We start from the raw sequence: 23,002 nt of genomic DNA, 5'->3' as shown, positions 1-23,002 counted from the left end.
GTTTGATCAATAAGAACCCCTTGCAGGCTATCAGAAAATTCACATAACCAGTATATTGCCCAGATGGTTATAACAGGAACAAGACAATATGAAACCTGTAACTTTTTATTAAAAAAAAAAATTAACAGCTTCAGAATAGATCAAATGTAATAACTTCTCCAAAAAATACCAAAAGGTACAGTGTAAAGCATCTTCTCATTAAATACAAACTAGCACTTTTGATGCACTGCATCAATGTTTTGCATCTAGGCTGATGCAAAAGAATTTTATTGTTGCATCCTGGCACATGAAAATTGTATACACTGAAATAGGATGACTGACTACTCTTTACCTACTCAAATTCTAACAGTGGGACATTTATTTAAAAAAAAATCCTACTAGTAATTGAGAAAGAAACCTTAACACCATTACACTTAGTTCACCTCTGCTAAGGTATATTTTTCAACATTAAAAATAAGGGTTTAAATCCTATTTAGCATCAGAACACACTCTGACTTCAAAACGATACAAAAAAAAAAAAAAAAAAAAGCCCTTCTGCTGTCAAGTGCTCTTCAAGGTTGAAGTGCCAGCATATGCTAGTTAACTTGGAATTTGAGATAAAAATGCAAGGAAACCAACTCTGTCAAGTATAAATTCTTCAAGAATGTGAAAAGGAGTTAAACCTGCTTCAAACACCATAAATATTCCTGGATGCAGCAAGCCAGCCACTCCTGTACCTGACTGTACCTAACCCTCCTCACCAAAAAGCAGTGCCAAGATCATCAATGCCTGGTCTGGAAGCAATTCTGAAGAGGTGCCTCAGTTTTAGGGATTATATAAATACAGATTGAGGATGCCCCAGTTGTTACTGCCCTGCAGATTCTGATGCACAGAACTATGCTTAAAGCAGGTGGCTCCATGTTCCTGCCTAATACCTTACACATGTTGGCAAAGTGAGGGCTTTCCTCCAGAAACGTTCCTCAGTTTCAGACAATTTCCAGATGTCTGACCATTTTGGATCAGCTTCACATCTTACCTCTCTTTGGTATAAACAAACAAGTGCCCAAGATTGTTTGCCTCCAGCTATTTTCAAGAGTTAGAGAAAACCCTCTGGGGCAAGGTATGCAGGATCACAATCCTGTATCTGGGAGGGCAAGAAACTCTACTATACTGCTGACTTCCTTGTCAAGGAAGGCTATATTTTTCCCTATAAAATTATTCAAAACCATGAAGTTATTGCATTAAGTTTGTGAAAAACCTTTCAAAAATAAATAAAAATCAGAAGTTTACGAAGAAAAGGAGACAGATAAACTCCATTTACAGAGGAGGATGATGAAGTAGAGCTGTTTGGAATATAAAGGACTCTCACACTGCCTCTGCAGTGCTCCTCTAACATGGTATATGATCTGGACCACTTGTAAGGATAAGAGTAGAATAGTCTCCATCCCAGTTACAAATTTTGGGTCTCAGCTAACAGCTTTATTTGTGAATGTGAGGATGCAAAACAGTTTTCAAGAAAGGAAAAAAATGGAACTTTAAAAGCACAAAGAAGTACAGAACCAATGCTCCCATGAAAAATGCCGCTACATCGCTACCAAAGTATCCACGGACTGAGGCTCTGTGCTAAACTGGTCTCTGAAAGAGAGCTCAAAGGCAGTCCCTAAAAAACCCTAAAATGGGGTTTGTAATTAAACACTTAAACAATCTTTACCATAACAGAGGGGTCAAAGAATTCAGCTGGGCAACAGAATCTTTTCCAACCAGGTGATGGTGCCACTACGTCAGATCAGTTCCTCTCCACTTTTTCTCCCTCAGGGCATTAAGTCTTTTACCATTCCAAGTAAAAGTAATAAAGACAGATAGCTCTGCCACCATCTTAGCAAGATGTCTGGAGAATTCTAGTGACATATGCTGTATCCTTCTGCCCACTTTTAATTCAGGGGCTTAGGTAGGTGGGCTCAGTGCCCAAGTCCATCTGCCAGGTTAGCCCACTGTTACAAAACGGCTTCCTTTGTTCTGAGACAGTGCTGTCCTCTGCTCCTTCAGGATCCCAAATCGCTCGTTCAACGTCATCCCTGTCTGAAAAATAAAGTAATTTAACCAAAACTTTAAAGGTGTCGGGTTAATTTAATCAGAGTAATGGAGACAGAACAGTTTTTTCTTCAGTCTGTATCATCACTTGACTCCTTAACTTGCCTCACTTGGATTTTTTGTCACTTCCCACACCATTTAAAAAGCAGATTGGACTACACATCAAGAGCTTGCATATTCAGACTTCATTAAGAACACATGGTACATAATGTCAATACTCAAAGTCAACTCAAAATATTGTAAGTTAAACTGAGGACAAGCAGACTGAAAGACTGAACTTCTATTACACATTTCCCCACATAGATTCTCTGCAACTTCAACAAATGCAACATTTTCCATTTTAATGCAGGTTCGTTTCCAGTTCACTCAGCTAAGGCAGCAAGCTGGAGTCTAATCCAGAAGTTCAATCAATTTTACACTACAGTAGTAGACTTTCTGACATAGTTCTTATTCCTGGATGGAACAAAGGCAGATCAATGCCTTGATTCCATGCACGCTTCTATAGCTGGCACTAAGGAGCTGATTACAAGAACAGTGTCTAATTCTGTCATTCTGTAAGAATCTTTTCAATGACAGCATTAGGATTGCTGCACCAAATCACCTGTCTTCATGAAACTTGTGAAAAATCGCTCATCTCACATGCTCACATTTTTTTCCTAGATGGACAGCAAAAGTTGCCTTATAAATTTGGCTGCCAGGGTTCCAGGCAGGTCACACAGCTGAAAGCAGCTCATCCCTGAATTATTCACAGTTGCTGATGCAAGCACAGCAGGAACACCAGAAGCCTTTTAGAAATATTCAACATTTTAAATCCCATTTAAATCATGTGGGCATACAAGGCATGAACTAGAAGAACAGGAACAGTGAGTTTAGCTACTTGTTTGAAGTTACACAGCGAGTTAGCGGGAAGACTGGAAGTGGAAACAAGAAGTAGTCTCTAGTTCTCTCTTTCTATCACTTGGGAGTCTAGGAGCAAAATGCCTCACTGGCTTTTATTGATCTTGAAACTACTTCCACAGTTATGAGAGGAAAATTGCATTTACCTGTTTTCCAACACTATTTATATCAAACTGTAATGGAACTCCTTTTGGAATCTTCTTCTCTTCAGACTGGTCCCTCTTCATCAGAAACGGTGGCACAGGACTACGAGTTAATCGCAATTTCTGGGAACTGTGAAAGAAGAATGTTACAAAGGACATGATGAACATGTGTTTTATGCAAGAAAGCCTTAATGCTGATAGAGGGATGAATTTTTCATCAAACCATTTGACCAGGTTGGCTGAAAAGCTGGAGGGCACAATTCAAGAAGGTAAGTCAGGCAGAGCTAAAAAAGGGACCATTTGTTATTGTTATCAGACACAAAGAGTCCCAGCAGGAAACCATCTTAATTTTTATCTGCAATTCCATTGACAAATGTGTAATTTGTGGTTAATTACTTCTATAAATACAAAAAATAAAAATTGGTCTTCCATACTGATAAAACGCTGCTAAGGAAATGCTAATCAAGACATTTTTAAAATATACCACCTACGAACAACAGTACCATCAACTTCCCAAACACAAATGCAGCAATGCTCTCTTTAAGCACAAGTCCAGCAGTATTTTTATGAATCAGGGAGTAACTGTCAGCATTACTTATCAAGTAGGTGCTCATTCATTTCCACTCAGAGGTGGAAAACAACTGTGACATGGCCTGATTTGGAAGGGGCAGACAGTGAAAATCTACCCACCACTCGTCCACTCAATACACCACATCAAGCTCCTGACTGGGAGCTGACATGTGAGATGCAGCTGCGATATTATTCAAACACTGCTCAGAAACACTCAGAGAGGGGCCAGACTTAAAAGCCTTCACAAGAAGCTATGACTTTGAGGTCACCTGAAACACTACCTGCAAGGAACGCACTAAATGGTTCAAAGCAGCAATTTCATTTAGGTTCAGAACATTTCAGAACTTAATTGAAAACTCACACTGGGCTTATGATTGCTCCTGGGTTGTCAATAGACACAGTCAGGATCCCTCCACTTGTGGTAGAAGTTCGCCATCTAGTTTGAAAACACAAAAATCACTTACAAAAATTGTGCAGAGATTTCAGTCAGGGTATCTTTAAAGGTATGTTCAAAATATTGGCCAGCAAAGAATGTGCAAGCTTTCAGAATGCTGCCCAGTAAAAACAGCACATGCTGTTGACACTTGGCTATTGATTCTTGTACTTTTTACATTACTTATGCCTATTCAGGAGAGCACTAAATCACACGCTGTTGAGGTGCACCAGAACTGCAGCTCTGACCCAAGAGTTTACTTTTGTAAAACATTCAGTTTCCTTGCCAGAGAAGGGGCCAAAATGGCCCACACAGCAAATTCAAGAGGTGACAGACTGCATTCTGTGGCACCTGCTGCTTTCCTCAGCCTTTTGTGTTCCCAAGAAACACCTTGCAAAGAACCCAGCAGGCACAGAATAGTATGGGAAGAGTATATGGGGGAAGAGCTGAGTGGCATCATTGGGCTCTGCCTTCTTCATTTCTAAACTGCTTCACAGGCTGATATGCATATTAAATAAAAGGAAAATTACAACAAGAGCTCAGGATAACATTGACATTTGAATTTTACTTCTAGTCTGTGCAGTATTCATGAGTACTAGAGATTAGCCTGATCCTCTTACCATCTTCCCCCTCATTCCTGCAAATGTCTTATGCAAACCAACTCCACCTGGTTAAATGAGAAGATAATTTAGGAAATAACTGAGAATAGGGGGAGGATCACTGTCACTCTAATTGATGTGCCTAGAGGGGAAAAGAAATCCACCCCCCCACTATTATCACATCCGGGAAGTCTGAGCTAAAATGAGAATCTTACATGCTACAAAGCTGAAGATTTCCAAATTAGATACTTACTGACGAGTTCTCTTTACTGTCTGATTATCAAGATCATCTGTTGACTGCACTTGGGCCTGCACCTGAAAACACATCAGTACACACAGCAGATTTGAATATTGTTTCAATTCCTATTGTAGCAGCTGGAAATACAGAAGTTCAAAAACAGAAGTTCAAAGCTGTTTGTACACTCTGCACCAACAGGGTTGTACTTTCAGAGGAATGTCAAAGATAAGAGTCCTATTAATGTCATAAGACATTGAAAAGAAATTACTTTAAGAACACAAAATGATTTAAACAAAACTGCCAACAGAGCAATAGCAACATTTTGGAGGACTATGTCAGCCTAAGATACATCAAAATGTCACTACACTAGCAAGAAAAGTCTGTCTAGTTCCTGATCCTGCCTATAATTTTGCAAACCATCTGGAAGGAAGACAACAGCTACTTACAGTCACAACGATGGCAGATGTAGAATGAGGGCACAAATAAAAACCAAACCCATCACTTTTCATTCACTCTGCACTCTCTAATCTCTCCATCCTACTAAAAATAACTAAAAAATCCTTAAGTAACTAAAATAATTGAAATAAACACCAAAATAACTAAAAAAGCAAACCAAACCATAATCAGATTCTAAAATGTGTTTCTGCTTTACTCTTCACCTGAAGACAACTTCTAAAAAGCTGGACAGAGCTTTCTAACATTAACTTTTAAAAGGAAAAATGAATACCTTGCAAATACCCTCAAACACTGGCAAGTTCCATGCCCCTCAGAATTGCTCAATTACACTGAATTTTGAAGCAAGACTCAATGGATTACAGCAACTAAAGGGAACGAGTGCACTGCCCTAGAAGAACCTGTGTCTATTTCCCAGTGCACCTGAAGTTTCTACTCAGATCTGATATCTGAAGTTGATTCAATAATATCAGTGTTACAGGTTAGCTTAGAATCTATAGCCCAACTGCCTTGTTCTTTTCCAAATTTGTACTTACCTTCAGGCCCCTTCTAAACAGGAAAGTTGCCTGACGAGTATCTTTCTGCTGATTTAGTTTGTTTCCAATTCTGGCAAATGTAGATGGCATGTTATTCCTGTAATATTTATTAAAAAATATTTATTATAAAAGACTTCACAGGGAACACCTTAGAGATGCTACTGTGGAAGTCAAAAAAGTGCCCAAAACATCCATAAGGACATCTTTAGTGCTGCCTCTTCGAGGCTGAATGCTTCAGCTGGGATAAGCTCCTCATTCACTAGCAATGAAACACATTGCTCACACATGGACAAATCACTGGTGGTACATAGAAGCCTAACGTTCATACATCACACGACAATATGGTCATTAATTCTGATTTTCACTTTGCTCAGCATCCTCCAGCACTTTAAATATTGCTGGTTAGATGAAAAAAAAAATTAAAATCAGTATGTATAAAGAAAGTTTGTTTACAGTTTTCATGATATAGTCACAGAGTGAAACTTTTTATCATGGAGACCATTTCGGTTGCAGTTTTTAACACCTGTCAATTCCAGCACAAATAAAACATGCAATAGCTTTCCAGAAGCTGCAGATGGCACCAGCTTCCACAAAGGCATTTAGAAAGTTCACTAAACCATGGCTAACGCTTCTGAGCTATCAAAATCCACAGCGGCCATTTCCATACAAATCATGAAACACAGAATTGTTTGGGCTGGAAGGAACCTTAAAAAAGCCCTAGATTCAACCCCCCTGTCAAGGGCAGAGACATCTTCCACAAGATCAGGTCACTCAAATTTAGGCTGCCTGTGATTTAACTGAAGGCAGAATAACAGGTGCTCACAAATAGAGGTACTTCCTGAGTGCTCTACATCACAACGAACATCTGGCTTTGTATTGAGACCATGTTTGGCACATTCTTGGCTTCCAGATTTGTAGAACTTCACTCACAAGGTGGTCTTGACCATATTGCTACTGCCAGTACCTACCGTCTTCTCTTAGCTTCAGTCCTGTCAAACAAGATTCACTATGGGAAGCTGCCAAGCAGTGTTCAGAAAGCAGGTTTGGTAATTTACCTCCTGTTTAGCAGGGTAGGCCTCCTGAGGGCAGGAGCTTGTTTTCTCTGCATTTCAGATTGTCTCTGCAGGTTTGTTTTCCTTTTCAAGACCGGGTAATTCCGCTGTGCATTCTTAAAAAACAATAAACATATTCAGCATAATGTATGCTATACACACAGCAACATTTTTATTTCAGTTTCCATTTACAAACTGATTAGAATACCCTTGGCTTTGCCTACCTTTCACAATCTAGTGTAATTTGAAAACGCCTTCTACAATTTCATGAATTCTATATTCTCCACATCCTCAGGAGAAAACAAAATGCAACCTACCTTAGCAGTTATTTTTTTCATTACCATATCTCCCTAAACTGACAAAAATCCATGCGGCACATGTCTTAAAATTAGTCTTTGTCAGAAATCCAAAGGCAATCCCCATTCTACAATACTGAATGAGATGAAGCAGCAACAATGCACTGGAGCAGTGCAGAGAAGGGAGACTACTGATGGAGTTTAGTATTCTGCAAAAACTTGCATTTTTGTAACAGCACATGCTTAGCACCTGCAGATTGGCTGAATTATTGGTCTGTTATAAAACCAATTTTCCTTGTAAAAATATAGTAACTCCCTCCACACTTGCTCAGAATATACTTCTGTACTTCAACTCTCATGACTTGCAACCCAATTAAGTGTTAGAAACTATTTTCACACCTAGTCATTATCCAGCCCACTCAAAACAAACAAGAACTCAGCTAACACATTCCCAATTTGATAAAAGCTTTACCACTTGTTTCCATTTTATATTTCAGTAGCACTGTTCTGAAGCACTGGTGTTTCATTTTTTTAACCTGTTCTGACACGAATCACCAGGGTTGCATTAAATAATTACCTTCTCACTCAGTGGCTGTCTGTTCAGAGGACTGATTCCTTTGTGTGAGCCCAAAGCTTTCTTGGCTGCCAGGCCAGTTATGACTCCGTAAGAACACTTCTTCCCTGCTATCTTCTTTCTGCGCCCCAAACGATTCTTACCATAACCTGCAACAAGCACACAAAGCTCAACAATTCTTCCTGGAAGGAAAAGATGAATGTTTTAAGATGCCTTGCAGGCAGTACAAGTTATTAGGCTGCACACTTCAAGCCTTAGAGCAGAGGCCACCACTACACTTGAAGACAATCTGGTCACTCAGTTGTTGAGCAGGTCCGGCCCAAGCCCCAGCACAGCAATGATCAGCTTCTCATACAGAGCCCAGTTTTACTGTAATTCATTGCATTAATTTCTGTTGAAATTTTCTTATTTGACATGTCTGCAGGGAGAACTTAAAAGTCTTCTAGCACAGAAAACTACCAAAATACTCTGAAATGGAACTTCATCAAGTACTGAACAATATAAAACCAAACCAGAGTCCCTCAGCTCCCTACAGCAAACTTCAAATTACTAGTTTAATTTAAAAGGAAAAAAACCAAAACAGCTTTAAAGATTATTTATTTAAATCAGTGCTTCCCAAGACACGACTTAGAAGGAAAGAACATAGCAATTGTACCACAAAAGCACATTAAACAGCACATGAATTATATCACATTTGAAGCGTTTTCAATTAGAAGTCTGCATGGCAGTGCAGCCAAACTGAGGACTGAAAGCAGATTTGAATATAAAAGGCTTGTAAGTCTGAGGTCTGTAGTATCTCCAGTTACCAGGGTTTGATTAACCCAGTCTGGAGTAATTTAGCTTCATGCTGTGAATACAGACAACACTCCAATTTTGTCCCCAAGCACCCTCCCCTCTAGAACCTCAGACTGCAAAACAAATTTCAGACTGAGGAGTCAGCTCTCCAGCAACAGACACATTTAGTTTTAACATCACTGACTTAACAGCATTGATAATAAATCTGTGCTTTCTCATGAGACAGGAGCCATGACATGAGGTAAGGCACTGGTCAGAATCCAGCTCAGATCAATTTGCCACGGAGAACTGCTGTGTACACACATTTTGTGGCTGGTGAGCAAATGCTCTTCTTTTCCAAGAGAAAAGCTGAGAAACAGGGTTGCTTAGGCTGAAAGGGACCTCACAAGCTCTATAAACCAACCTATGTTCAAATAAACGAAAACCTCCGAGTTAGCTCAGGCTGCACAGGGCTTTGTGCAGTCGCATTCTGTGTATCACCAAGGACAACTTTTATTTGAATGAACAACGCTCATCTCTCTGCTTTTAACCCCAAAAGCAGAATAGAATTCCAGCTCAAGTTCCTCGCTTCTTTCCAGAAATTTTGGCAGCCACTTCTAAAACCACAAGGAACTGAACAGTGTTGATCATTTGTGGTTTCTGCAGTTGTCCACAGAGACTTTGCTACTTATCAGAGTAACTTCAGTAGCAACAGAGTAGCAATAAATCTACTGCTAAGCTACTAATAACTAGAATGCTCACAAGAACTATTTAATGACACCTTCTGCTTAAAAACAATATAAGAGATTTGTTTTCACGGGGAGAAAATGTGCCAAGCTGTAAAGGAGGGAGCAGTTGAAACTATTCACAATGTTTAAAGATGTCATGAATCTGGCAATTTTGCAAAGAAATTGTTTGCTTTTTCCTAGAACACAGGCAGAAAAGCTGGTAAGGTTCCAGTAGAGAAAAATAACTGCCTAAGACAGCAGTATTTAGAGTTTCAAGTTTACAGATCAAGCTTCTCCTAAAATTCTAAATCCTAATACTTGTTTCTTTTGTGGTCTTTTGAGGATAAACAATTGCACTTGACAGCTGCAGTTAAAAACATAGCCTACATGTTTGAGAATCTAAAACTTAAATTCACTTACTCTTCACCCACACAAATATCCTCACACTTGGGCTGAGAGATGTAAATTTTCTCCAGCCCTGTCACCAATTTATTAGAGATGTACAAGTAACACAGTTGTGTGGGCCTGCATAGAAACCAAAACTCCTCTGAGCCCAGAGTAACACAACATTCCACTGATCCCTAAAGACATTTGTGTCTAAGACACAAAGGAGGAGCTGCTGCTACAACAAACACTAAGCAAGACGAAGATAACACAGGGATCATTGTGAGTACATCAGACAGATGTGTCTTTGTTTTAAAGGAGTGCCACTAAACAAGAAATTGCAAGCATTAACTTAAACACGTAATTAGCTCATGGTGGTAAGCTTTCTTATCAGACAGTATTCTTCCACATTTTGATCATCCTGTACTAAATAGATACTTTTCAAAACTAATTGCAAGCAAAACCAGCCTGCACTTTAAGCAGGAGCTATCCATGTACTGAACTAAAGCCTGGGAATAATTTTAAAACTTCTCCTGTTTATCAAAAAACCCGTGAGTTACTCAGGGGAACCTACAGCAAAGCTGTTATTGTGCACTTTTCCTCTCCTCACTCCCTGCCTATAAGACTTTTTCCCCTTTTTGTATTCCAGTGTTAAAACACTGGCTTCCCCTTTTTGTATTCCATTGTAAGAACACTGGCTTGAGAAGGCTGACACAGTACTTCCTTTGCATTTCAAGCTCTTACAAGAAAAGCCAACTCACACTGTGCACTATCCATTTAAACATTCCTGAGCAAGGATCACAGTCTACATTAACAGACACTTTGGGGAGGCCTATAAAGAGAATTCTACTCAGCAAATATGAATACGCTTTTCTTTTGCACAAAGCTCTGAGCTCTGACAAGGCCTCCACATCTCCCAGTAAAAAGGCTTTGGCATAAGCACTTGTTCTGTCCATCTCTGAGAAGGGGAAAGGTATCATCACAATTTCCAAAATTAAAATTAAATTGAAGAATCAGAAAGCAAGCCAATTCTTCCTTGAGTCAAGGACAGTCCTTCAAGCATCTAAGCTCCCTGGTGGCCAAACATGTAAATCACTTTCTCACACTGAATCAGAAACAAAGCCAAGTATAAAGAGATTAAAAACATCCCTGAATTATAACTATATAGAATAGTGAATAATTTCACTATTTGAAAGACAAGTGAACTGACCATGTCAATCCACACATTTCATTATTCTATCTTTCAGCTCAAGAAAGATAATGTGGAATCTGTGTCATGTTTGGCACACACACCTTTCTGCTGTTGCATTCCCCACTTGGAGCCTTGTGAACTGAACTGCTGAGCTCGATTCTGCTGAAGCCCTCTTTTTATTTTGGGAGAATATTGCTTTCTTTCTTCTTTCTTGTTCAGCTTGATTATATCATCTACAAAAAAATAAAAAGACAAATTGACATACTGTATAAAATTTGACATACTGAATGAAAACCCCAAACAGCCTGGGGTCACAGGAGACAGACCAGTCAGTCCTGCAAAGGCAGGACATACAAGTTAAGGTTCCAGAAACATTAGCACTATAAGCATCCAGTCCCTATTATATCTTACAGAAATTACTTTATAATACAATACAAAGCAGAAGGGAAGCAGTTGCATACATCCAGAAAATGTGAGACACATGTAAGATCATGGCATTCAGCCCAGCATTAAAATTTAATTTGAATGACTCCATTAGTTTTTGTACACAGTTAAAGAAATTGAAATTCCAATCTCATGCCCAGACTTTGCAGAGACCAGACAAAATGTCAATTCCAGCCTTAGTTCTTTCATCCTAAGCTGCTTAAGAAAATCACACAGACACAACTCAAACCATCAGTTATCTTCAGATGTTCACCAGGACTGAAATGATGGGGAAAAAGGCAAGCAAGACATCTCTCCCCAGGAATCTACAATCCAAAGCAATCACCTTATTTATTGTCCAGGGAAACAATCCTAGACAAGTTATTAACCAGTTCAAAAATATGTGTAAGAAACAAGCTGATGAAAAGCAAGCAGCAGGTCTGTCCAGTGCAAATTATGCTACAGCAGCTTGATTTCCTTCACTGGCCTGGTAGCCAGCTCAGGAGAGAAGAGTAAAGCAAGAGGTGTGGCAGCTTTTATCTGACTGCCAGCTTGTTTACAAGAACACCTTAAAGGAAACTGTCCAACTGTGTTTACTGCATCTTTATCAGGAGAGCACAACTCATAAAAAATGTCATGTTTCAATAGGGAGCCTCCCCAAATAGCTGGACAATCTTTTTTCCGTCAAGGAAAGATGGGAATGGGATTACTGTGTTTGTGGCTGGATTCAAATGGACTCAAAAGGGGTAGAACAGAGGAAACAGTCTAAAAAACACAGCAAAAATCACAACACTATTATCCAATGGTTTGCATGCTGTCAAAGCTAAGAGAAAATGAATTCACTTTGCTGCAAAAATCTACTAGGACAAAAATACTGATACAGGTGACTCAGGGTTTGATATCTACACAATCTTCTTTACCAAAGGGGTTGTCCCTGGAAGAAGGATTTCAAACAATCCTTTTATACACAAAGAAAACCCAAGCCATTTCAAACATGGATTCATGCTTCACAGTTCATCTTCTTCATCCTAAATCAATTTTTTTAAGTTTCTGCACACAAGGTTACAACTTTTTAAACAAAAGGACTTCAGTTTCAGCTCTTCTCTTATTTGGGTAGATGAAGGACATTTGGGACTTCATGCATTTGTTAGAGGAGTCACACTGAAGCAGTCTTCTATCTTGCATGAGATCAGAGACCTCAATTACAGCTAGAACGGCAGAGTTATCTGGGAGCAGTACCAACATGGAAGCTCAGCTGCACATAACACAACCAAAACATGTTTAATCTTTATCACTATCTGAGAATTTACTCAACATCACGATCTCAATTTTAAGAATTCCTAGATTAGGGTCACGTCAGTTTCTCTGACATCACACTGGAAGTGGGACTGCATCTTCTCTTTGGTTATACCTGACACAGAGCTCTCACTTGGGGACAGCAGCTGGGGTGACAATGTTCTCATACACCCAAAGAAGCACCCACTCCACAACACCACTTTAAAATAACATCCTCATGACACCACAACAGTCCTTTGCAGTCTGCTACTACTTAATGGCCAGGACACGTAGCAATGACTGACTGAAAGGTTAACTCAGCCAGGAAACATTGCAATATGTGAAAATACCACAAGCCAGGATCAATAACTCTATTAGCAACCCTGGGAACAAAGATTGTGCGTAATGGGTAAGAACAGATTTAGTTTTCTATGAATGCTGTAGCACTGCTCTACATTCAGACAAACTCTAAACATCATTTCACAAGTTATCTCCACTGCCTGAAGAACTCCACTGTTATTTACAGAGGGAAAATTTGTACATATCCTCTTATTTTATGGTGGCTCACAAAGAGACCAAGTCCACCACTAATAATTTCAGTTCACACTGTGATTCTGATTTTTGAAGAAAGTCTCCCAACAGCACCAATCTATCATGCTCTGGTAGTACCAAAAATCAGTATTGGAGTGTACAAAACTAGTTAATTTTTTTTTCCTAATAAAAGTAAACTGGAAGAGGCAGCCCACAAACACACCAAACTGTCCCTGACTGTCAAGGGGACCCAGTACACAGCACCAGAACAGAACTTCTCTGAGATACCTCCCTGAAGGTTCTACAGTGTGGATGACAGTTTCTCGGACACGCTGGAGACACAGCTCCGCACGTTTGCAATGAGTCGGTGCAACTTCCTAACACACCCACACACACACACCCCGCAATAGGAGGGCAGGGGACAACGGGCTGGATTGTCACAGCAAACTACGTGGTAGAGGTGACGTCATGCTCGGCGTGGCTGGTCTCACACTGCAAGGAGGTTACACGGGAGACTTGCCACTGCCGACTTCCAAACCTGAGAAGAATAAGAAGGCCAGGCAGCTGAGAGACCACCAAACCTCACCCATGCCTATACTTGCAAGCGCCAGGCGAGGCCCTGGGACGCTCCCCGAGGCTGCCCAGCCTAAGGCGCGAGTAGTGAGTGCCTCACCGGGCCAAAAGCAGGCAGTGCCCCGCTCTGCGGCCTGTTCACAGCACCAAGGGACACAAAGGAGTCGCGGCTGTTCCCCGCCAAGTATCGCGGCCCCGCAGCTCCCGGTGGCGCGCCCGGGACTCGCCCCGCGCCCAGCCCCGGCCGCGCCCCTCCTGCGCTCCGGCTGTGGGAGGGTCCCGTCCTCTAACCTCCCCACCCCCCCGCATTCGTTGGTTTCGCCCGCGCCGGTGCGCGGCACGGCCCCGTTGGTTCCTTCCGCCCCTCCCCGTCCCCGGCACTTGGTTCAGCCCGAGCCCCCCGCCCTGTCGCCTACAGCGGCCGCCCCGGCCCCGCTCCTCACCCAGGGACATGTCGATCTTCTCCACGCTCTCGCCGCCGCCGTGCCGGGCCCCCGCCGCGGCCGAGGAGCCCGGGAGCGGTGCCGCAACCCCGAACGCGTTCATGGCCGCCTCCCTCAGACCGGACCGCCCCCAACCGGGCCCGCGCATGCGCAGCAGCTCCGCCCAGCCCGGGGCACAGCCGCCCGCGCCGGGGAGCGCCGCAGCGCCCCTCTGGCACCGCGCCTCCTGGCGGCCGGGAGGAGCAGGTACAGCGGCGGGGGGCGATGGCGGGGGGCGATGGCGGGGGGCGATGGCGGGGGGCGGTGGCGGGGGGCGGTGGCGGGGGGCGAGGGTCCCGCTGGATGCTGGCGGCCGCTTCCAGAAGCGGCTTCTCCAGGGACAGTGGCCTTGGGAGGAGTGGCGGGGGCGCCGGGAAGCAGAGCTGCCGGCAGGGTGCAGGGGGCTGGGGGACAGGGCAGCTGTGCCATAGGGCACTGGGCTGGCTGCAGACCTGCTGGGAGCTGAGAGGGGTCACAGGGGTGGTGGGAAGCATGGAGAACCTCTCCTACGAAGACAGGCTGAAAGATTTGGGGGTTTTCAGCCTGGAGAAGAGAAGGCTCCGGGAGATCTCGTTATGGACTTCCAGTACTTGAAGGGGCCTCTAGGAAAGATGGGGACAGATTTTTCTGCAGGATTTGTTGCAATAGGACAAGGGGTGATGGCTTTGATCCGAAAGAGGGACGATTTAGACTGGATATAAAGAAGAATTTTTTTTACAGTTAGAGTGGTAGAACACTGGCACAGATTGCCCAGGGAGGTGGTGGATGCCCTACCTTTGGAAACACTCAAGGTCAAGTTGGATGGGGCTCTGAGCAGCCTGATCTAGTTGAAAATGTCCCTGCTCATGGCAGGAAGGGTCAGACCACATGGCCTCTAAATGTGCCCTCCAATCCAACCATTCTAGGTTGCAGGGCAGGGAAGGGTGCTCAGCTGAGAAGTTGACTATGAGATGCCTTTGCCTGTGACCCCCATTGAGAGAAATAATCTGTTTTGGGAACAACAAAACCAATGCTGCGTGGTTTTGAGCACGATTATGTTTTCAAATGTCAAACAGCAGAGTTCAAACTAGGTTCTTATTTCAAAATACCATGTAAAGCTTAAAATTACTACTTAAACCCAGAACAGTGTGTCCATACTTTGTTCTCTGTGGGTTCTTTTCAGAGTTGTTATCTTTGCTAGTGTTTGGTCAGAATCATGTGGTTGAGAAATTCAGAAGAGAATTGTTTTTTTAGCAAGGAATCTAGCAAAGCCTTTTCCTCCTCCCTGTATATTTGCATCCTTTGCAGCTGTGGTATTGGTGGGTCGGCAGTACACATGTTCCTAGTGGGCAGCTGGCTGCTGCTTAAACGAATTGCATGTAAAAGGGCTTTTTTACACAACAGCACTTTCTTCATTTGACACTCTATTACAATTAAGGGATAGTAATTATCTCTGGAATCTCTACATCTTGCTTGTGGTTGGTTGACATTGGTAACTGAGTTCCAGAGACAGAAAAGGGAGGAGCAGATGGACTGACAAGGTGATCTCAGAGGACGAGTTTCCTGCAGAAGCTAGGCAGTAAATGCTGAAAGGAAAACTCACATCTATTTCCCCTGCTCACAACGGTCACCTGGCATTGCTGTCCACACTTCGCCGAGTTTTCTCTGGGAGCTGTGCTGAGGATGCCATCCCAAAGGTGCCTTCCTTCTCCATGACCAAAGGACAGCTTGCTTTATTTAGGATCTGCCTGCTTGCCTCCAGAGGGGGAGCTCCATACCGAGACTGCAGGGACTGTATTGCAAATGCCCTTGGGTAGGGAGAATTATTTCCATACATGACCTTGCACACACCTCCCTGCAGCAGGAACACTCCCACATTTCTTTCATTGCCCACATATTCCATATGTGCATTTGCTAAAGTAAACACTCTGTGGTGAGTGCAATATCCTGAGTACCTGACACACAACGAGCTCCGGTGCCTGGAATCCCTGTCACAGCTCTGTGCTGCTGTGCTGGGAGCTACCTGCACTGAAATACTGTGCAGGACTTAAAAATGTGAGATCTTTCTAGGAGTGTTACCGTGAAAGGCAAGAATAAGAGCAGTGAGTTGAGGCTTTCTGTCCTCAGCTGTGTCCTGTGCTACAGACTGGTGACAAAGCTTTGCTCTCTCCATTTACACTCTTTATTCATCTCTTTTTAAATAAGGCCAAAAATGTGTTTCTGAATGTTCCTCTTGCTGCTTCCTATTGTCTGGAAGAGAATGGCTCAGTTACTGTCACAGGACACCTCCAGCTACGGAGAGATTTTCCCTTCGGGCAGGAGAAACTCGTGACCACAGGGCTGGAGGCTGACAGTTCCACCCTGTTTTCTTCTCTGTGTTCTCCATGGGCAGCAGAAGTTCAGACACGGAGTTTTGGACCCACAGATTGAAAAACTTTTGATAACATTTTCTCCCAGGTGAGATTGGATGACAAGTGATGGATGATGAGTAGGAGGTTCATATAATCAGGCCACATTTCTAAAGCAAATATGCTATTGCCAGATTAGCACGAACTACTAAAAATAGAGGTGCCAAAAGATGTATTTTTGAAAAAGCATTAAGTCAGATTCCCATGACGCTGTAGGGTCCAGCTCCATCTGGGGACTGTGTCACACCAATAAACAAATGCTCTGTTTACCCCAAACAAACACATGAACTGCAAAGGTGGCAGATGCTACCTGTCCTCATGACAAGTGGAAATCAGACAAAATCCAGATTTTACCATATCCACGAGCTGTGTTTGTTATACAAACAGGATGCCAGCTGTCTGCTGCTCAACACTGCAGAAAACCAGGCACAAGTTGTGATCCTGAAGAGTATTTTCTTTCTTTGTTCAGAATGGCTGGGGATCACAAAGGCAACCATGCAAACATCAGCTCTTGGTTTGCTGTGTGGCTCTCGGGAGTGTGTCAGCATCCAGCCAAGTGACAAAGCTTCCGTGTGGCACTGAAAGCTACAAAGAACTAAATTAGATCTGTTAGTTTTATCTGCATGCTCCATTTCACCAGGCATGATCATCTAACAATCGCAGTAGTCCGGAGGACTTGATGTCCTCCAGTGTGTTTACTGTGAGAGTCAGCACAGTCTGATGCCCTGAGACCTAACGTGCCATGCACAGGCAGTGGTTTCAATCAGTGCAGTGGGCTCTGCAAAAGGAATTTCTGCCTGACGACTGCATTCAAGTTGTTGTTCCACACTTGTATACAATTTTGATGCATGAGGAGTCCTGGTCTCTTCATTCTGAACCTTCTGAAAACCACGTTACTGTTGTTATTATCAAGAACGGCAGAACCTTGTATCCCTATGTGCTGCAGAAATACTGTGCTGGTAAAATAAACCACATAGCAAATGTCACGCCAAGGGGTGCTTTTTCATGTATGCAGCATGTAGTTATCATTCCAAGTAACAGCTATAGGGAATTTCCATTTTACAAATGCCTAGCTTCGGTTTCTGAGGCATCAAGTCCAGAGACATATCTAGGTTTTATCTCTGATAATGATTTGGCATTGACTATTCTCAGTCGAAAGACAGCAGCATCACTTTTTCCTTTTGGAAGTTTCATTTCACGGCATTTCGGTGGAAGGCATGTCTTACTCTCTGTATTTTTCACATCCTCCTCACAGTGGGCGGTGGAGCAGGGCCCTCTCTGTCTCTGCAGGTGTGATCAGTGCGTGAGCTGTCCCTCTGGGACACGTTGTTTGTTTGGTTTTTTTCCCTTGCCATCGCATTTTCCTCATCACGTCCAAGGCGGGATTTGGTGAGGGTTATTTCACCAATCATTGTGGTTTTTCCCAGCGCTTTGAACTCGGGGGGACACCGAAAGCTCCGGGGCGGGGGAAGCCGCGGCAGACCGCCCGTCATGGCGCCCGAGCGCCGCGGTGCACGCTGGGAGCTGTAGTCCGCCGCGGCGCTGGCTGCGCCGGGGGCCGCGGTGCGCGCCGGGAGCTGTAGTCCGAGGGTGCGGCGGGGGCGTGGCGGGCGCTCGCCCCTCCCGCGCTACGGTGTGGCGGTGGCGGCGGCGGGGCCGCGGCGCCGGGGATGGAGATCGGGCCCCACGCGGGGCACGCGGAGAGCAGGTGGGGCCGCGCGCGGCGGGAGGGGCGGCTGTGGCTGCGGGTGTCGGTGTGGGTGGTGGGTGTCGGTGTCCCGGGGCCGCGGCCCGCGGGGGCGCCCGTTGGAGGCGTGACGCGGGGCGCGGGTGTGGTGCGCAGCGGCGGCGCGGGCTGTGGGGCGGCGTGGGTGCGCCTGGGGGCGGCACGGTACGGCGCCGTGTGAGTGTGTGTGCACGCGTGGGGGGGCCGCACTCGCGAGTGTCTGTGTGTGAGTGTGTGTGTGTGTGTGTGTGTGCACGCGTGGGGGGCCGCACTCGCGAGTGTCTGTGTGTGAGTGTGAGTGTGTGTGTGTGTGTGTGTGTGTGTGTGTGAGTGTGTGTGTGTGTGTGTGTGTGTGCACGCGTGGGGGGCCGCACTCGCGAGTGTCTGTGTGTGAGTGTCTGTGTGTGTGTGTGTGTGTGTGTGTGTGCACGCGTGGGGGGCCGCAGTCGCGAGTGTCTGTGTGTGAGTGTGTGAGTGTATCTGGGACGCAGCGCGGGAACGCGGGGGCAGCAGTGCCAGCAGTAGGGATGCGCAGGGGATGCTCCTGGAGAGCTCTCGTCCTGCGTGGGTGTGTGGGGGTACGTGGGGGGTGAGCAGGGAATGAACAAACCCCTCGTGAGTGGGATCGCTGCTTGCAGAGCGTGACACTGCCCCCGGCTCGGTCCCTCGTGGGAGGAAGCACGATGGCCGGGCTCTCAGAGCCATCACCCAGCCGAGGCCACACATCGCTCTGCTCTCTGCCGTGGGAAGGAGCCTTGGCCACTGGAGGGGCAGTGATGGCACAGATGTGCACCCCCAGTACCTGGTGTTCTGTCCCCACTCTGTCCCCATCAGCCATGGCCAGCACAGCAGCTGCCAGGTCTCTGCTTCGCACGCCTTGAGCTTAAGGGTGAAACCACCCCACCCTAAGCCGTGCTGCCATCCTTCAGGTTGCTCTGCAGCTTGCTGCTCTGGGATCTTATCTCCTGTCCTTCCCGGCAGTCATCTGCATCCCCTCTTCAAGGTGCTGAACAGAAATTTCTTTATTTATCTCTTTATTCCTGAAGGTGAGGCTCTGCACCTGCACATAGCTGGTGGGGAGCACAGTGATCTCGGCTGTGTGGGTTTCATCTGTGCTTCAGGCCTGGGTTTTTTTTTTGGTGGAGGTTTTTTTTTTTTTTTTTTTTTGGTTTTTTTTTTTTTTTTTTTTTTTTTTTTTTTTTTGGTTAGCATTTATGAGCAGCAGAAGCTGTTTCCTGGAGGTGTTTTGATGGCAAGTCCTATTTACTTCACATTTTTACAGGTGCATTGGCTTTGCCCTGGCACTCACCAGCACAGGGTGAATGTTGGATGGAAATTGGAGGTGTTGGCTGGGGAGGAAAGAGCAGCTGAAACTTGATATGGGAGAGAAGCATTCCTTATCTGAGGGACTCAGCCAGTCACTCTATTCCTGCTTGCCATATCAGCTGGGAAAATGCTACCGGTGCTTTTAAAGCTATAGCACTGGTTTGGGGTGCCTTCTGATCTGCACAGTTCGAGCTGTTCTCCCTCTTTGCTAATGCTTCAAACTCAGCAGGTTCCAAAAGGTAAAAGGAATTGACTGCATTCACTGCTTTGCCTTTCCAGGCTCATCTTTGTGCATTTTCTTGCCTTTGCAAGCACAAGTCCTGCACTACCAGACTCTGCCATCGTGTGACTAATAGGGCTGGGGTGGTGCCACCCCTAGCACTCCCCCAGGGACAGGGAGGGCATCATCCCCCACTGGTGCTGGCACACTCAGGAGCCTGCTTGTTCTCCTGGCTGGCACTGATGCCTTGGGGAGGATCCAGCACGGGCCTTACACTGGCGTGTCCTTTGTGTGACGTGGTTAGCATTTTTATTCCCAGTGAGGTGCCATTTCACACTGGATTGTGGCAGTTACTGATAGGGAATAGATAGAGATCACTGGATCCATCTTCCCGTGGGTTACAGAAAATGCAGAAGCAAAAGTTATTTTTCCATCCTTGAGCCAGCAGAGGAGAGGACAATGAGGATCTTGTGCTGGATTTTTCCTCCTAGCAGCAGGTCTGAAGTGCATCAAGTGGCAGGGCTGTAATGCCAATGTCCAGGTAGGACATTGTCCTTGGAGGCAGGAGGGTTAGTGCTGTCCTGCTGGGCAGAGCAGGGCTCTTGGGGTGGTGCGGAGGACACAGCACTCCTAGGGGGAGCAGATGGGCCAGTGGTCAGCTGGGCAGGTTAGCAAAGAGCTGCCCCCTTTGTCTCTGGCACCAGCAAGACCCTCAGGGACAACAGGGCCAGAGGAGAGGGTTCCTAAAGGGAACCTGTGCTGTGAGCAATGGAGGGATGTGAGCAGCTGCTCTCAGGGAGGTGGGCTGCTGTGGGGGTCTGCTCTGCCTGTCACTGCCTCTGGCTGCCTGCGTACTTGTCACAGGCAGGTCCTGTGCAGATTGAAGCCCAGTGGACAGTACCCTGGGTCCACAGGTTATGGTCATCTGCTTGTAAGAGACTTAGCCAGATGAGCAGGTGAGCTATCTGCCATGGGAAGGTTAAAAACCACCTTTAATCTCTATTTTCTTTCCTCATCTTTTGCCAGTGCAGAGCAAGAATGTGTCAGCAAGCAGCTCGTCTGGGCTGTGTTTGCTGGGGGCACCTTTTGTGGTTGTGCCCCCATTTTATATCAGTCCCAGCTTTTAGCATGGATGCGAGTTACCCTGCGTGTCCCTTTTCCAGCCAGCCCGCTCAGCTATTCCTGCCCATCCCTGCTGGGCTGGCAGAGCTCTTCTGGCTTCCTCTGCCTGTCAGCCACTCCCCACGCCGCAGATGAATTGCACGGAGCCTGGCTTTCTTTAATCCCTTTTCCCAGCAGTGCCGAGCCTGCCGGAGGAGCAGGCGGGGGAGTCCAGGGAAGGGGCTGCTGGTTGTCTGGGAGATCTGGGGACAGCGAGGCGGGAGCAGCTCTGCGCAGGGCAGCTCACGGGGAGCCTTTGGTTTCTGCAGGAGGAACTGCCAGCCAGCATGGGAATGAGTGTCCTTGGAGATTTGTCAGAAGTCCCTCCATAACCTCAGCATCCTTAGCCCAACCTCTTTAGTGTGCTAAGAAGGATCAAGAGAGTCTTCCAGGTGGAGGTCAGGATTCAAGCAGCCATTGCGGGATGCCTCCTCCGGAGCACAGGAGATACACAGCAGATGATGGTTGCAAGAAAGATGAGCTTCATTTTTATTTTCCATTTTTGAACACTGGCTACCTGTGTGATTCTGTTTTGGAAAGTAATCAAGGTTTGGTTTTATTTTAAACTAGGAAGTCAGCAGCATGGCTCCCTGCATCTGCTGTGAGTCATGTTCGATGACTTGGACCAAGAGAAATTCCTACCCTTGCTGTCATGGAGGGGCTGAGGAAGCCTTGGAAGAACAAGCAGCATTCCCTCTTGTCAGCAGTGGCAGCATTAAGCCATTTTTTGCTACAAGGCTGTGTTCTGTGTTTTATCGCTCCAGTGCAAAAGGTTCAGTTATGTTTGGGACAGTTCCTGATGGCAGGTTGATGTTGCTGTACTTGAGGATGGAGTTTGTTGTGGTAAAGAAAGGAGACCCAGTGCCACGTTTTTGGAGCTGGTGGTTAAAACTGGAGGCTGGATCAGAGGTTGTCTTTAAGGCAGGAGAGGGATGCAGGTGATCTCTCAGCTGCATCCACGGACCCTGAAAATACCCTTGGCCCTTCTGGCAGGGGGAACCAAGCTCTGCTGGATCAGGAGAGCATGTGTGGTTCTTGCAGAGGAGGCTCTGGTCTTGTTCTGTGACCCTCTGGGCTTTTACTCACTTTGCCTTTATTGTAAATTGGGGTGTTCTCATAATGTAATATGAATTGGCCTTACCCCATGCCAGGCTTTCTATAGCACTAGCAAAGGAGAATCCTCCTTATTCAGGAAAAAAAGCAGATTTCTTAGTAATGCTCTGAACACCAGCAGAAAAGGGAACTTGGGCTTTCTCTGTCCCTCCTGGTGTCTGAAACCAAGGCTCTGTTAGTGGGAGGGGAACAAACCCTGCTACTAAATTCAGGGTTGCCCAGACTCCCATCAAAGCTGAAATGTGGTTAGCTGTGCTCTCTCAATTTCTCTGCCACCTGCAGCCAACTATATGGGTCCTCATGTCTTTAGCCTTGTGTCTCTGTGTGCTTTTCAGCATGTTCCAGCCCAGAAACAGCTGGGGTGTGGGTATCAGAAAGGTCTTGTGTGTCTAACTGGTGAACTCTTTGGGCCAACAAGTCCCATAGGGTGCTACTGTCTACCAGGATTTGATTCACTTTTGGTGGGTTCAAGACCACCTCTGCAAAGGTGCTTTAATTATGTGGCTTACTCTCTATGTGCTTCTGTGTTCAATGTTTCAACATTCTGAGATTATTTTGTTCAAGGATTGCTTACCCTGAGTTTCCCCATGCTAGGAAAGAGCCATGGATCCTGGTTTCTACCTCTTAAGATACACAAGTCCTTTAATGAGATCGACCATTTGGAAAGGCACATCCCTGCATGTGCTGCCCTCACATCCTTGTGTGCACCACCTGCTTTTTATAGCCTGAAATAACATGGGAGGGAGTTCCCCTGACTCACTGACTGGAATATCAGTGGTGTGGCTGAGCTTTCACTTGCATTTCCTAACTCTGAGTGTTAGAAATACCTTAGGGAGGAGCTGCTGA

At 45.3% G+C, this 23,002-nt stretch overlaps 2 protein-coding genes across 8 annotated transcripts in view; one reads left to right on the top strand and one right to left on the bottom strand.

Annotated features, from left to right (window-relative positions):
* Positions 1–89: 89 nt before the first annotated feature.
* Positions 90–14,332, bottom strand: FYTTD1 (forty-two-three domain containing 1). The gene is made up of 9 exons (XM_038145640.1): positions 14,185–14,332; positions 11,041–11,172; positions 7,865–8,010; positions 6,995–7,107; positions 5,940–6,036; positions 4,966–5,027; positions 4,042–4,116; positions 3,114–3,240; positions 90–2,058 (listed from the first exon to the last, which is right to left on the bottom strand). Exons 1-9 carry the CDS (start codon positions 14,330–14,332, stop codon positions 1,963–1,965), a joined length of 996 nt encoding a protein of 331 aa, XP_038001568.1. The 3' UTR covers positions 90–1,962.
* Positions 14,317–23,002, top strand: part of RUBCN (rubicon autophagy regulator) — a 29,179-nt gene continuing 20,493 nt past the window's right edge. For 4 of the 7 annotated variants that reach the window (XM_038145630.1, XM_038145629.1, XM_038145626.1 and 1 more), the window contains exon 1: positions 18,200–18,318. In XM_038145630.1, the coding sequence (XP_038001558.1) occupies positions 18,281–18,318 (38 nt within the window). In that variant the 5' untranslated portion in view covers positions 18,200–18,280. Of the gene's footprint in view, positions 14,431–18,199; positions 18,319–19,086; positions 19,340–19,618; positions 19,902–23,002 lie in introns of those variants that run through there. The other 3 variants (XM_038145634.1, XM_038145632.1, XM_038145631.1) reach the window with 3 other exon arrangements.

This window comes from Motacilla alba, chromosome 9 (assembly GCF_015832195.1).
Source record: "Motacilla alba alba isolate MOTALB_02 chromosome 9, Motacilla_alba_V1.0_pri, whole genome shotgun sequence".
NCBI lineage: Eukaryota > Metazoa > Chordata > Aves > Passeriformes > Motacillidae > Motacilla > Motacilla alba.
Note: the sequence above shows the minus strand (reverse complement) of the source record. Positions and strands in the feature narration are given on the sequence as shown.

What these genes read in the sequence shown, in the direction of transcription:
- FYTTD1 (XM_038145640.1), bottom strand. Translation starts at nt 14,332, where the DNA reads ATGCGCGGGCCCGGTTGGGGGCGGTCCGGTCTGAGGGAGGCGGCCATG. An exon ending in GGGAATGCAACAGCAGAAAG is followed by an intron (nt 8,011 to 11,040) that starts GTGTGTGTGCCA and finishes TGCTTGTTGCAG; the next exon opens with GTTATGGTAAGAATCGTTTG. An exon ending in GACAGCCACTGAGTGAGAAG is followed by an intron (nt 7,108 to 7,864) that starts GTAATTATTTAA and finishes TTGTTTTTTAAG; the next exon opens with AATGCACAGCGGAATTACCC.